This window comes from Hylobates moloch, unplaced genomic scaffold, assembly GCF_009828535.3.
Source record: "Hylobates moloch isolate HMO894 unplaced genomic scaffold, HMol_V3 SCAFFOLD_22, whole genome shotgun sequence".
NCBI classification, from domain to species: domain Eukaryota; kingdom Metazoa; phylum Chordata; class Mammalia; order Primates; family Hylobatidae; genus Hylobates; species Hylobates moloch.
The window spans coordinates 44,504,278-44,519,384 of record NW_026652297.1 but is presented as its reverse complement, the minus strand read 5'-3'; the positions used below and the strand labels follow the sequence as shown (position 1 = coordinate 44,519,384).

Here is a 15,107-nt window from a genome sequence, read left to right as displayed (position 1 = left end):
CTGGTAAACAATACAGAGTGTCCCTGGCATCAAGAAGCTTATCATGTAATGATAGACAAGTAGACAGATAATTATGAAAAAGTCTCACATTAACATAGGGAAAGTATAGGAGTCTATTAGCCCTGCTGAAAGCAGTTTAGAGTAGGTCTCATCCAAAGAACTATTTTATTATGGTTATAAATGAAGCAACATTTATTATATCCTACGCATTTTTGTTTATTATGACAGAATATATCTTACGCATTTTTATTTATTGAATGTCATTTTATTCCAATGATAAGATACAGATTACAAAACTTCTACTATAATTACACACGTAATTACCTTTCCTTGTTTTCCTACAAGAAATGCACAGGTATTTTGAGGTCTTTTGTATTGCATTATTGGTAAAACATCGCATAGTATTAGTTTGTGGCTCTGTTACAATGGGTAATGACAGGAATATATGCAGATGTCTCTGCTATGATAAAAAGTGCTCTTGTTGGGTTACATTAACCTTCCTTCAAAAGGGATTTCTCGGTTGTACTTCTTACAGTCTTTAGGAAATTCATTAAATCAGTGCCTCCAGTTCCTTTGGCTTCCTGTTTTGAAGGGTCTTCAGAGGTCTTGTTCTTTGGCTGTTGGCTTGCAGGAATCAGGATGTACTTAGTCACGATTTGCAGATGGTAGCTCCTCAGGGAGACCAGAGCTTTCACACAGGCATCATAAGCTTCCCGCAGGCCAGCATCACCTTTTGAAAGGACAAACTCACGGACTGAGGGATTTGACTCTAATGAGCACAGGAAGTTCCTGTGAGCTGGTGGCATATATGTTCTCATCTTCTGGAGGAACTGAGCAGCATGTCCTATAGGAACAAGAGAAAGAGGAAATACGGATGTCACAGCATTCCCCAATCCAGGAGAGAAAGGCAGAGTGAGGTCAGAGTGGGCAGGAGATCACCAATATAGCATTCACTGAGGTCAAGGTCATTCTATTTGAAGGCTAATGTTTGGCTATTAGTCTTGCTACTAGCAATCGTAATTATTGTAAAATATTATTAATTTTGAAAACTGAATGAGCTAAACTCATTTTCTCACAATAAATATTTTTGTTTGTGCTTTTTTTTTTTTTTTTGAGACAGAGTCTCGCTCTGTTGGCCAGGCTGGAGTGCAGTGGCATGATCTCGGCTCGCTGCAACCTCTGCCTCCCAGGCTCCAGCAATTCTCCTGCCTCAGCCTCCCGAGTAGCTGGGATTTCAGGCATGCGCCACCATGCCCGGCTAATTTTGTATTTTTAGTAGAGTCAGGGTTTCTCCACGTTGGTCAGGCTGGTCTGGAACTCCTGACCTCAGATGATCTGCCTCCCTCAGCCTCCCAAAGTCCTGGGACTACAGGCATGAGCCACCATGCCTGGCCTTTGTTTGCACTTTCTTTCTTTCTTTTCTACTGTAAGAAGCTGATGGTATAGACAAGGGGCCTATATAAATCTGCATTTGACAGATTATGACTGATTCTTAAGAGAGTTTAAGAGATTGTGTTTAAATGAGTGTTCAACAATAGCAAAGACATGGAATGAACCCAGGTGCCCATCAATGGTAGATGGGACAAAGAAAATGTGGTACATGTACACCATGGAATGCTACACAGTCATGAAAAAGAATGAAATCAAGTGCTTCACAGCAACATGGATGCAGCTGGAGGCCATTAGCTTAAGTTAACCTAAGTGAAGTAATGCAGAAACAGAAAACCAAATACCACATGTTCTCACCAATAAGTGGGAGTTAAATATTGAGTACACATGGACACAAAGATAAGAACAATACACAGTGAGGATTTCAAATAGGGGACGGAAGGAGGAAGGAAAGCAAAGGTTGAAAAACTACCTATTGGGCACTATGTTCTATACTTGGGTGAGGGGATCATTAGAATCTCAAACATCAGCATCACCCATTATACCTGTGTAATAAGCCTGCACATGTATCCCCTGAATATAAAATAAAAAAATTAAATCTGATAAAAAAATTTAAAAAATAAGTGCTCAAATTAAGAAAAACTCATGTTTTTACCCAGCCCGATGCTTTCCCCTTTGACTGTTAAACAGAAGTTTAACAAAACAGAGAAAATTAAAAAGAAGTTCTTCTTGGAACTTATTCCTCTCCTCCAGCTAAGCCCCTAGAAGGCATACAATGAATGTGGCTCATCTTTACACTTTGGTGCAGGCATTGCTCTGGGTGGCTGGGGCCACGGGACAGCCGAACAAGAGCAGGGCCCAGACTCTGCTTGTCACTGAGGTCTTTATCTCCTCACTAACAGCCCTATCTCATTTGCAGGTGACTGTCTCTTTCTGAGTCTGATCATACATTTTCAGAGCATGTAATATTGGCTTCACTGGAGTCAACCAGTCTTTATAGACATGTTCAGATTTCAAGATGGAACTTGGGTGTGAGGAAAGCTCTGACACTTTATTTTATTTTTGTTTTTGTTTTTATTTATTATTATTTTTTTTTTGAGATGGAGTCTCGCACTCTTGCCCAGGCTGGAGTGCTGTGGAGCCATCTCCGTTCACTGCAAGCTCCGCCTCCCGGGTTCACGCCATTCTCCTGCCTCAACCTCCGGAGTAGCTGGGACTCAGGCACCTGCCACCATGCCCAGCTACTTTTTTGTATTTTTAGTAGAGACAGGGTTTCACTGTGTTAGCCAGGATGGTCTCGATCTCCTGATCTTGTGATCCGCCTGCCTTGGCCTCCCAAAGTGCTGGGATTACAGGCGTGAGCCACTGCACCTGGCCTATTATTTTTTTATTTTTATTTTGAGATGGAGTTTCGCTCTTTCGCCCAGGCTGGAGTACAGCGGCACGATCTTGGCTCACTGCAACCTCTGCCCGCGGGGTTCAGGCGATTCTCCTGCCTCAGTCTCCCGAGTAGCTGGGATTAGAGGCACCCACCACCACACTCGGCTAGTTTTTGTATTTTTAGTAGAGACGGGGTTTCACCATGTTGGTCAGGCTGGTCTCAAACTCCTGACCTCAGGTGATCCACCTGCCTAGGTCTCCCAAAGTGCTAGGATTACAAGCTTGAGTCACCGCACCCAGCCAGCTCTGCCACTTTCTAGCTGGTTCACAAGGAACCTGTCACTGACTCTCATTAAGTTTCTGCATCTTCATTTTTAAAATGGGATCACGGCAACCAAATCCCTACTTGCCTGATTCTGCTAAAACTGTCAGATAAGCTAAGATGAGATGCTGATGGGAAGGTGCTTTGTAGATATCCAAATACTATTGTATTCACATAAGAGATGATTATTTCTTGTTATTTTCCACTCACCTCCACCAGCAGTCTGCTGGATGCCCAGCAGGACGTCAAAGCACTGAAAGATGCTGCTTTGGCCTGCACTGCCCCCTGCAAACTCCTTTGGGTCTTTCCAGAACCCTTCATACACCAGACCATCTGACAGCTGGGGGTTGCCTTTCCAGCTATCAGAGGAAAGAAAGAAAAAAAGAAAAATCATTCTTTAGATAAATTGCTAATTTTCAGGTATCAAATCTTGCACTAGTGGTGAATAGAAGGTGACAAGAAATGGATTTCATGATCCTTTTTTCATGCCCCCTTGCCCCTGCTCATTTTCAAGCATGAGAATAATAAATAATATAATCCTGAGCAGATTTGGCATAAATATTCTAGGAATGGAATCTTACCTTTGTACTAGCACAGAGCACTCTTTTTAAAATAACTAGCTTTCCTGTCCCCCACTCCAGTACATTCCTGGCCAAGTGATAACAGAACAGTCTAGTATTTTTCTACCATGTGAATTTTTGGATGTAAATTGTTAGCCAAACCCAATGGATGTTAGGGACCATCCAAGAGAATTTGGTGGTGTTCTTTGTTAAGTGAGAGCAAACAAATTCAAACATAAGACTACATACCCAGACAAATATATGCGAAGAACACTGAAAAATGCTGTTGGGTTCACATGATCTGTAAAAAGATGGAATGTGCTTAATTAAGCAGCATCAGAGGTATACAGGGAAATCAAGGTGTCGTGTACAACTGATAATGGATTTTGGCACAGGCTGCAGGAAAAAGCATTAGGTCAGTCTGTGCTAAACAAAGCCCCTGCAGATAAGCGTTCACTCTCCTGCCCTCTTCCAGGAAGCCCATTAAACTGTAACTATTTATTTAGCACTACTTTACATGCTTACTGACGTAACAGATAAACTGTTTACATAAAGAAACAAACCAAAGACAAAAAAACAAATCAAAACAAACCAAAACAAAACCCCAGAAACTAGATCTCCCTCTCTATTTTTAAAATTTTAAAAACTCGTTTGGAGACAGGGTCTCACTTCATCACTCAGGCTGGAATGTAGTGATCTTAGCTCACTGCAGCCCCAACTCCTGGGCTCAAGCAATCTTCCCACCTCAGCCTCCCAAGTAGCTGGAAACTACACACATGAGCCACCACACTCAGCCTCCTACCCTACTTGATTTGAAAATCTAGCTTCTTGCCAAGGACTAAATAGCAATAACTCAAAACCCAGAGAGAAACAATCAAGTATTTGCTGAGTCTGTTCAAAAGGGGAGATTTCCTATTGCAAATTACTGCTTATGCACTTTTTTGTGTGTTTTTTTGTGGGTAGTTTTTTAGCTGTTAATTTTGCAACAACTTTTGAGCCCGATGACTTTTCTGCGTTGTTTCTTAATTTGTAAAAAAAAAAGAATTAGGAAAGAGTTCTTACCAAGCAGAAGCTATTTTTTTTTTCAGAACTTAAAACCACCCTCCCATGTAGAAAGTTTCTCTAAGGTTTTTAGTGGGAGGCAATGAAGTTCCTTAGCGTTAAATAGACCCAGCTTGGAACTCTGGCTTCACTGCCTGTGGAATCTGAAGTCATTTACTCTGTCTTTCTGAATTTAGATGACTTTACTTGTAAAAGGGAGATAACGAAACCTACCACATAGAAAGTGTAATGGTTTAGTAAGATAAAATACCTAAAGTGAAAACATATTAAGTGATAGCTGCTTTTTGCTTCCCTTTTTTCCAACTATTCTGCACCTGGAACATTTGACCTGTCAGCCTAGACTATTGCACTGCATACAACACTTGCCGTGGATTTGGTGAAACACTTGAAGAGCTTTCTCCAGGCAAGAAGCTATTTCCAACAGCGCCTTTAGCAAAGTGTCCCGTTCTTGCATTTGCATTGCCTTGAATACAGTAGGAATTACCTAAAACAAACAAACAGACAAAGAAAACGCAAACATTTAAGGTTTTCTTTCTTTCTTTCTTTCTTTCTTTTTTTGAGACGGAGTCTCGCTCTGTCGCCCAGGCTGGGGTGCAGTGGCGTGATCTCAGCTCACTGCAAGCTCTGCCTCCTGGGTTCACGCCATTCTCTTGCCTCAGCCTCCCAAGTAGCTGGGACTATAGGCCCCCGCCACCACGCCCGGCTAATTTTTATATTTTTAGTAGAGACGGGGTTTCGCCATGCTGGCCAGGCTGGTCTCGAACTCCTGACTTCAAGTGATCCGCCCACTTCAGCCTCCCAGAGTGCTGGGATTACAGGTGTGAGCCACTGTAGCCCGGCCAAATTCCCCTGTCTTAATCCATAAATTAAAGTTGGGATTTTTACATTTCTTTCCTGGGCTGGACACTCTTATCTGACTAATTTCCTTATATTTATAGAAGCTTGGATTTGTTTTTATTCACATAGCATTTAATTTAGAGATATTTATATAGTTGTGTATGTTTCATTTCTATTTTTGATAATCAAAACTATTGAATTTATGACACTGTATCATAGTTCCAACGCCAGATTTTATTGAAAATTTTTATTTCCTACAGAGGTTTCAAGTTGGATTTTAAGTATATGGCTCTGAGATTTTATATTTTAGGTAATACACAAAAATAAATAATTGATCCTTTACCTCCAACTAAATGATCCCATGTTGCACTTGTTAAGGATAAAGTTAACTCATGCTTAGTATAGTTTAGGCTCTGAAGTGATTGCTCTGCTTACGTAAATTGACATATAAATTTTGAAGTGAGAATAGACTTACTTTGATTGCAGAAGCAGCTGCTATTTCCACCAATAGAGAGACCAGGAAGAATCCTTTACTGCAATCTCCATCACGAAATGAGAACAAAACGTCCATGTTCCTGAGGAAATTGGATAAGCAAAGCAAGAAGTTTAGCAAAAATTATGGGATATTTTTTGACATTTTTATTTCTGCTATTTTAGTTTCAACATAATCTTATGAGAGAGGTGTGGCAGGCCTTACTATCTCCATTATGTAGTTGGGAATATTAAGACTCCGTTTTTAGGCCCATTTTCTAAGATCATATAATTAATAGTAAGTAGACTAAACTGAGACCTAAAATTTCATATTAGAACTCAGAACTAGGGCCGGGCATGGTGGCTCAAACCTGTAATTCTGGCACTTTAGGAGGCCAAGGCAGGTGGATCACCTGAGGTCAGGAGTTCGAGACCAGCCTGGCCAATGTGGTGAAACCCCGTCTCTACTAAGAATACAAAAATTAGGTGGGCGTGGTGGCAGGCGCCTGTAATCCCAGCTACTCGGGAGGCTGAGGCAGGAGAATCACTTGAACACAGGAGGAGGAGGTTGCAGTGAGCCAAGATCGCTCCATTGCACTCCAGCCTGGGCGACAAGAGCGAGACTCGTCTCAGAAAACAAACAAACAAAACAAAACAACAACAACAAAAAACACTCAGAACTAGAAATTTTCAAACTAGTTCTGTTTCTATTATCCTGTTAACTTCTCACAGGCATTTATATTACCATACGTATATACTCAGTGTTTACAGAGATATCTGTGAGGTAGAGTTTTAAGAGGTAGTCTTTTGTTTAAATAATTATATTCATATTCATATTTTAATTTCTGAGCCTAATTCAATTTCTCAGTGGTTTATCTGCCTTACAAACGAATTGACTGCGAAATTCAAATAACTTATTAGACCCTATTTTTCTTTTTAATTGAAGTTTGTGCATTGGTGCAAACATAGTCTTAGTATCTGTATATCTATGAGCTTCGTGGTGGTTAAATTCATGATATCTGAAGCCAGACCATCTCTGCAACTCACTTGCTGTGTGACCTTGAGCAAGATATGATATCGTCTGCCTTGGTGTTCTCATCCGTAAAGTGGGACTGTCTGCTGATGTCGTCCTCCTTTCTAAAAACCTTCCAGTTTCTCCCTTAAGATACTGTTTTAACTCCTTATCATAGCTAATAAAATCCTACATAATCTTTTTTTTTTTTTTTTTGCGATGGAGTCTTGCTCTGTTGCCCAGGCTGGAGTGCAATGGCACAATCTCATCTCACAGCGACATCTGCCTCCTGGGTTCAAGCTATTCTCCTGCTTCAGTCTCCCGAAGAGCTGAGATTACAGGCATGTGCCACCATGCCCCACTAATATTTGCATTTTCAGAAGAAGAGAGTTTTCGCTATGTTGGCCAGGCTGGTCTCGACCTCAGGTGATCCACCCGCTTTGCCCAGCCATCTTTAAAAAAAAAAATTAATCTTTTTCTCACACTGTTATTTTTATCATTTATTATCAGTGACATTAGCTATCCTTCAGCTTTAATAATGCACCAAGATGTTTGTCACTTCAAGGCGTCACTTTTGCTATTTCTTCCGCTATGAATACTCTCACCTTTTTCCTCTAGCTAATTCCTCAAATAATTTGCTTCAAGGGTTCCCCCATCACTCCTTTTATTTGGTTAGGGATCCCGATACTTCATCTTCTTATGCCTTATCTTAATCATATGGCAATTTACATAATTTTCATATACTGCCTTTCCTCTTCATTAGTCTAGCTTCACCAAGGTGGGTTTATACTGATGATATTTACCTTAGTTTTTCCATCTTTTTTTTTTTTTTTTTTTGAGATGGAGTCTTGCTCTGTCACCCAGGCTGAAATGCAGTGGCATGATTTCTGCTCACTGCAACCTCCGCCTCCTGGGTTCAATTGATTCTCCTGCCTCAGCCTCCTGAGTAGCTGAGATTACAGGTGCCCGCCACCAGGCCCGGCTAATTTTTTGTATTTTTAGTAGAGATGGGTTTCACCATATTGGCCAGGCTGGTCTTGAACTCCTGACCTCAGGTGATCTGCCTGCCTCGGCCTCCCAAAGTGCAGGGATTACAGGCGTGAGCCATGCGCCCAGCCCAAGTTTTCCATCTCTTAGCCTATGTTTAGTATATATTACAGGTCAAAAGTAGTAAGGATTGGGTCAAAAAGAACAAGTTGGTATATGGTTACTTATTGACACTGGTAACTAGTTATGGACATAGGAGTTATTAAGTCATAGATACACAGATGTATGTGCATTTTGTATGTTTGCATATTAATTTCCTATAGATGTATTTGAGTAGTATTCTTGTATATATCTATAGCTATGATATCAGATAGACATAGTTGTAACACAATCATAGATACAATTAAAGACTGAGATTATTTGTTCCCTAAATAATCACTTAAATTATTTTTTGGCTGAATTCAATTAATCATTTAAAAATGCATTTGGAGTCTACTGATAAACCTACATTCAACTGTAAGTAACAAATAATTTTTAGAATCAAACAAGAATCAGATACTTACTCATAAGTCAGGGGCCTTATGAAAGCAGCCATGAAGCAATGGACCAATTGGAAGGGAGAAAGAAAACCAATTTAACATCAAATAATGATGAGTTGTTGCTATTTGATTGAATACTACTATCAGAGGTAAGACATAGGTAAAAAGAAAAAGTTTATTAAAATATTTCTTCAGTAGGCATTACATTCAACTTAATAACTTACAAATGAATTAAATAATTAAATATGCAAGGAACATACATGGACAGTCAAAACTAGTTGTTTTATTTTTATTTTTTTGAGACAGGGTCTCATTCTGTCACCCAGGCTGGTGTGCAGTGGCATGAACATGGCTCACTGCAGCCTCAACTTCTTGGGCTCAAGAGATCCTCTTGCCTTAACTCCCTGTGTAGCTGGGACCACAGACATATGCCACCATTCTCAGGGAATTTTTTTTTTTAAGCTAATTTTTAATAAGAAGAAACTTTCTAGATTGAATCCTTTCATTTTATGATATTCCCATTTGCAGAATATTTTTCTACAGGCACACACCCAGAGATGAGGGCTTTGGTTCTCCCTTTCCTTTATTGTAGCAGATCTTATGCCTAAATGGGTAAAAATCAGCTATATCCTGAGCAGACTGCTCTGAAAAACCAGTCATTGCTGCCTGTAATTAAAGATGTGTTGACACTTAACCACAATTGGCTGCTAAAAAATTAAATTAATAGAATCTCAAAAACATGCTCATCAAAAGAAGCCAGATACAAGAGTCTATACTCTGTGATTTCATTGATATGAAACCCAATAACAAAAATCATCTAATTTTTGATAAGGCAAATAAGAATATATTTGTCTGTGGCAGGAAAGGGAATTGGAAGAGGCACAAAGAAATTTTCTGAGGTGATAAAAATATTCTGTATCTTACTGAGAATGGTGGGTGTATGTATGTATATAATACTTAAATTCAAGCTGAACGCTTAAGATTTGTGCATTTTACTGTGTTAACTATACACCTGTCATATATATGTACATTTGTAGTGGTAGACACAGCAGTCCAAGAAACCGTACCCAACCGAGGAACTGAGAGGAACCATACCCAACTGAGAGGAAAACTGTGCTGCCCAAAATTAAGCCAATGAACAATCCCTGTTTTATTTAATCGGCACACACTCCAAAAATTCCTGTTGTTATCACTGTTTACATACTTATTAGGATCCTTTTTCTTCCAGTTTGCCAAGACACAGTCTGCATAAACCAGAATGGGAGGCAGTTCCAGTTTCTTGGAGAGTTGGCAGTAAGGAACAGCAATATTTCTTGGCAAGACCTGATTAAAATGCAGTAGTTAGATTTTTTGTTGTTGTTTGTTTGTTTGTTTTTTTTTTGAGATGGAGTCTTGCTCCTGTCGCCCAAGCTGGAGTGCAGTGGCAGGATCTCGGCTCACTGCAACCTCTGCCTCCCAGGTTCAAGCGATTCTCCCACCTCAGCCTCTCGAGTAGCTGGGATTATAGGCACCTGCCACCACGCCTGGCTATTTTTTATATTTTTAGTAGAGATGGGGTTTTAGTAGAGATGTTAGCCAAGTTGCTCTTGAACTCCTGACCTCAGGTGATCCTCCGGCCTCGGCCTCCCAAAGTGCTGGGGGGCCCACGTGTGTTTTAAAGGTTAGATATTGCAGTCTGTATTAGTTTTATGTAATTAGGGTTGCCAGATAAAATACAGGATGAAAAATGAAGTAAAAGACTAAAAATATAATAATGATAACAGTTGACATGTCAAGCCAGGGCATATTTTCTTTATTATTTTGTCCTGTTATCTAAACTTTGCATGATGCAGTTATAACGCTTTTAGAAAATTTTTGGAAAGTTAAATGTAAATTAGATGAAAATCTGTCACATAGCATAAGAAATCTGAGAAAATCTCCAAACCTTACGGACATCTCCATCACCTTTGCCCCACACATATGCCATGGTGATGCATCCCAGAACTAGATGTGCAAGGCGCTGTGACTTGTGGTCTGTGAGATGATCAATGCTGAGCATGTTTAACTGAAAACAAATGGAGCAATTGACTCAAATCAATCTCGGTAATGTTTTATGCTTCAAAACCAAGTTAACAATGTTAAGAAGATATACAAGAAGAAAAATGTAATACATATGTCAAACCTTCTCAACTCTTTCTCGAAGTTGGCCAGACTCTATGAGATCAGGCAGATGTTTAGCAATGAACATCCAGTCATTATAAAAATCAGGTAGATTTTCCTTGGAAAAAAAAAAAAAGATCTTTATTTACTAGTAGCAGTATTGTAGATTTGGCTTCCCACTGATAGTATGCCTTGCCTCCACATCCATTCTGTGCAGTGTTGCCCTGGCATATGGCTTACCTGTCTGGAAACACCAGCCTCTGTCTTGTCATGTGCACACGTGGGGCCGAAGACCCTCTCTGTGTTCCACCTCTTCCTCTCTCTTCAAACACTGCCATTTGCAGCTTTTCAAAGTTCACCTCAAAGGTTTCGCTAAAATCCTCCTGACCACTCTATTTGAAACCAATCTCCTCCACTATAAATTCTACGGATTATGCCTTTTCATATTGTTAAACAATTATTACCTGCTACTTTGGTTTTTCTTTTCTTTTCTTCTCTTTTTTGAATTGGAGTCTCACTCTGTTGCCCAGGCTGGAGTGCAATGGTGCAATCTTGGCTCACTACAACCTCCGCCTCCTGGGTTCAAGCAATTCTCCTGCCTCAACCTCCCAAGTAGCTGGGATTACAGGCATGAGCCACCATGCCCGGCTAATTTTTGTATTTTTAGTAGAGATGGGGTTTTGCCATGTTGGCCAAGTTGGTCTCAACCTCCTGACCTCAGGTGATCTGCCTGCCTCGGCCTCCCAAAGTGCTGGGATTACAGGCATGAGCCACTGCGCCTGGCCTACTTTAGTTTATCTTGGCTAGATTTTAAGTTCTTTGAATGGAAGAAGAATGAGATGTGTTAAATGTCAATAGTGGACTAGGCACTCTGCTCAATAATTTCATATATATAAAATATATATATTTAATTATTGTAATGGCCCAAGAAGTTATCACTGCATCATAAATAAGGAAACCCAGGCTTATACAGTTTACATAATGATTTTTGTATATTGAGTTTATTGTCAAGTTTCCAACTTTCAAAAGAAATGTAATAAATATATTTTTGTTGTTTTTATTCTGTGTTTCACCATCTAGTACATCTTATTTTTTTGGTTGTTGTGATTTTCCCCAAATAACAGAATACTTTTTTGTTCTGCACGATGATTACCATTTTATTTGACAGCACTTTCAACAAGTATAAAATTTAATCAATAATATGCTCTGGTTCAGCCGATCCCTAAATGGTATAATATAAATTAAAAATGAATCATGCTGAGGATCATTCAAATTCTGCTAGATTAGAGATTGTGCCTTATATCTACATGGAATCAGAAAACATACTATTTTCCTTTGGACTAAGAAGCAGATAGATTATGAGAGATAAAACAGACACTTTTTGGTTCATAATTTCTAGGAAAGATCTTCAGTGAAGAAATAAAAGTAACCAATAATTTTTTTTCATGTTTCCGGACAGTGAATCTAGCTTCTGCAGCATCTCAGCTAGCAGAATTATTATTATTGTTACTATTTTCAGACAGGACCTCACTCTGTCACCCAGGCTGGAGTGCAGTGGCACAATCTCAGTTCACTGTAACCTCCGCCTCCCAGGTTCAAATAATTCTCCTGTGTTAGCCTCTCGAGTAGCTGGGACTATGGGCACACCAACATGCTGGGTAATTTTTTTTTGCATTTTTAGTAGAGTTGGGGGTTTCACCATGTTGGCCAGGCTGGTCTCAAACTCCTGACCTCAAGTGATCCACCCACCTTAGCCTCCCAAAGTGCTGGGATTACAGGTGTAAGCCACTGCACCTTGTCAGAATTACTATTATTATTATTATTATTATTATTATTTTCTGAGACAGAGTCTCGCTCTGTCACCCAGGCTGGAGTGCAGTGGCGTGATCTCAGCTCACTGCAACCTCTGGCTCCCAGGTTCAAGCAATTCTCCTGCCTCAGCCTCCTGAGTAGCGAGGATTACAGGTGTATGCTACTATGCCCGGCGAATTTTTGTATTTTTTTAGTAAAGATGGGGTTTCAAAACGTTGGCCAGGCTGGTCTCGAACTCCTGACCTCGTGATCCACCCGCCTCGGTCTCCCAAAGTGCTGGGATTACAGGCGTGAGCCACCCGTCCCCGGCCGAGAATCTTTTTTTTAAGTAGCCAAGGAAGAGTTTTGTTTGTTTTCTTTTGGGGTTTTGCTTTACCCTTTGGAATCTGTTCTACAGGTATTCATAATTATCACAGTTGTTGCATTTTTAAGGAGAATCGAATCTCTGAGAAAAAAACCCATGATACAAAGCTTAGTAGTTTCTGAAAAAGCTGGTTTTGTTGTACCATTGATAAGTACATCCTTGAAATCATCCAGTCCCGGCATTTTTGTAGATATGCGGGCAAATAGCAAGTTTGAGTATTATTGATTTGCATTAATAAAGCAAACTAGTGCTTTTGGCAATAAAATTAAAGCATATTTTTCATTTTCTTTAGTTAACAATCTGAAGAGGAAAATTAGATTGGAAGGAGGTAGATGCTTTAAATTTGCCAGTATCACCAAAGTGTTTACAGGATTTCATTTCTAAGCACAGTTAGGTTGGAATCTCTGACTAAACATTTCCTGTGTTTTAAAGGTGCTCTCCAGTATGTGGACTGTAACTGTTTGAGCTACAGACAAAAATATACTCGTCTACAGATTTATTATAACATGTTCATAGAAATCTTCTCCTGGAATCCCATGTACCTTGTTAAACTGAAGACTGAAAGAAAGAAAGTAAGCAATATCTTATCATCCCTTCTTAAGAGAGGCAGTGTGGAATAATAGTTTTAAGATGATAGACTCTGGAGACAGGCTGCTTAGGCTCATACTGGCCTCTGGCACTTGCTAGCTACATAGTTGGATAATTACATTCTGCATGCCTTATACTTCTCATTAGGAACATGAGGATAAAAACATACATACCTGGCCGGGTGCAGTGGCTCACGCCTGTAATCCCAGCACTTTGGGACGCCAAGACCGGTGGATCACCTGAGGTCAGGAGTTCAAGACCAGCCTGGCCAACGTGGTGAAACCCTGTCTCTACTAAAAATACAAAAATTAGCCGGGCGTGGTGGCAGGTGCCTATAATCCCAGCTACTTGGGAGGCTGAGGCAGGAGAATCGCTTGAATCTGGGAGGCAGAGGTTGCAGTGAGCTGAGATCGTGCCACTGCACTCCAGCCCAGGTGACAGAGTGAGACTCTATCTCAAAAAGTAATAATAATAATAATAAAAATAAATAACATACATACCTTTTGGGATGGCTATGAGAATGGAAAGGGTTAATTTGTAAATTGCTTAGAAAAATGCTGTATTTGATAATTAAAATATTGATGATAAATTGGTTTACATAGCATTCATTAGAAGACAGATTAGAAAACATAGTTTTTAAGGCAAACCTTTTTTCCACATACCTTGCACTTTATAGATAAAACTTGCAAACAAGAAAAAAGGTAGTTCAGACTCTCACTTGAATCTTATGCTCAGTAAATAGCAAGCAATGATCATATAACATGCAAGGTGCTTGATGTGCAATCTCATAAACCCCATCAAATTAGAACACATGTTTTGCATAATTTAAGTTATATCCCTAAGAGAAAGGGATTTCTGTTTGACTCATGGCTCATTTAAAACTCTGGCTTTTTCAAAACACCTTTTCTCAAAATACAACTGTAATAACCTCATTGTTTGTATTTTACTGTATAATTCTTATGTAAAGCTGATATACTTTCTATAGTTTCCTTTCTCACCACTCTCCATATCTATGTTAGGTAAGTAAGAAATGCATAGATGACTCCATTTCTAGGGAGAAAATATAAGACAAATTAAGCGAGATGCAGTTATTACAGCTCTCTAATTTTTACACTGCTTTATGTGTTTGTTTACTAGAAGTTACTGAACCACAGTTGTTCAGTAGAAGTTAACTTGGCCAGGGAAGGAATGAGAAGAAGAATGCATTTTCCCACATTTTAGTGCCTTCTCTTACCTGTGGATTTGGCAGAGCAAAGCCCACTTCTTCATCAATATGGTACTCTTTACTGATTGTCCAGGAGTTTTCCACAGCGTGTGCCATTCTTACAGTCTGCTCCTCTGGTGCCCCTCAGTGTCTGAAGAGTTTTCAGAGCATCTTATAATAGTTGCTGCCACAGCCAATGACCATAGTTTATCACAGGGGCAGTGAGAAATTACTTCCACTCTTGGAATGGTTTCATTTTCTAGTTTCTTTGTTTGTAATATGAAAACCAATAAAACCACAAAAGCATCTCTGTGCATCATATGTAGAAAGTGAAAGTTTGTATTCCATATGAAATTTGTAATCATTAAGCACATCATTTTCTAACTGCCATATGGGAAACCAGAAAGGCCCGAAGGAAAACACAGAACTATGAAAACAGGT

At 39.7% G+C, this 15,107-nt stretch overlaps 1 protein-coding gene across 1 annotated transcript; it reads right to left on the bottom strand.

Annotated features, from left to right (window-relative positions):
• Positions 1-317: 317 nt before the first annotated feature.
• Positions 318-14,810, bottom strand: IDO1 (indoleamine 2,3-dioxygenase 1). The gene is made up of 10 exons (XM_032143439.2): positions 14,697-14,810; positions 10,721-10,816; positions 10,484-10,603; positions 9,764-9,882; positions 8,584-8,598; positions 6,026-6,125; positions 5,080-5,197; positions 3,901-3,952; positions 3,302-3,450; positions 318-844 (listed from the first exon to the last, which is right to left on the bottom strand). Exons 1-10 carry the CDS (start codon positions 14,781-14,783, stop codon positions 492-494), a joined length of 1,209 nt encoding a protein of 402 aa, XP_031999330.1. The 5' UTR covers positions 14,784-14,810; the 3' UTR covers positions 318-491.
• Positions 14,811-15,107: the final 297 nt, after the last annotated feature.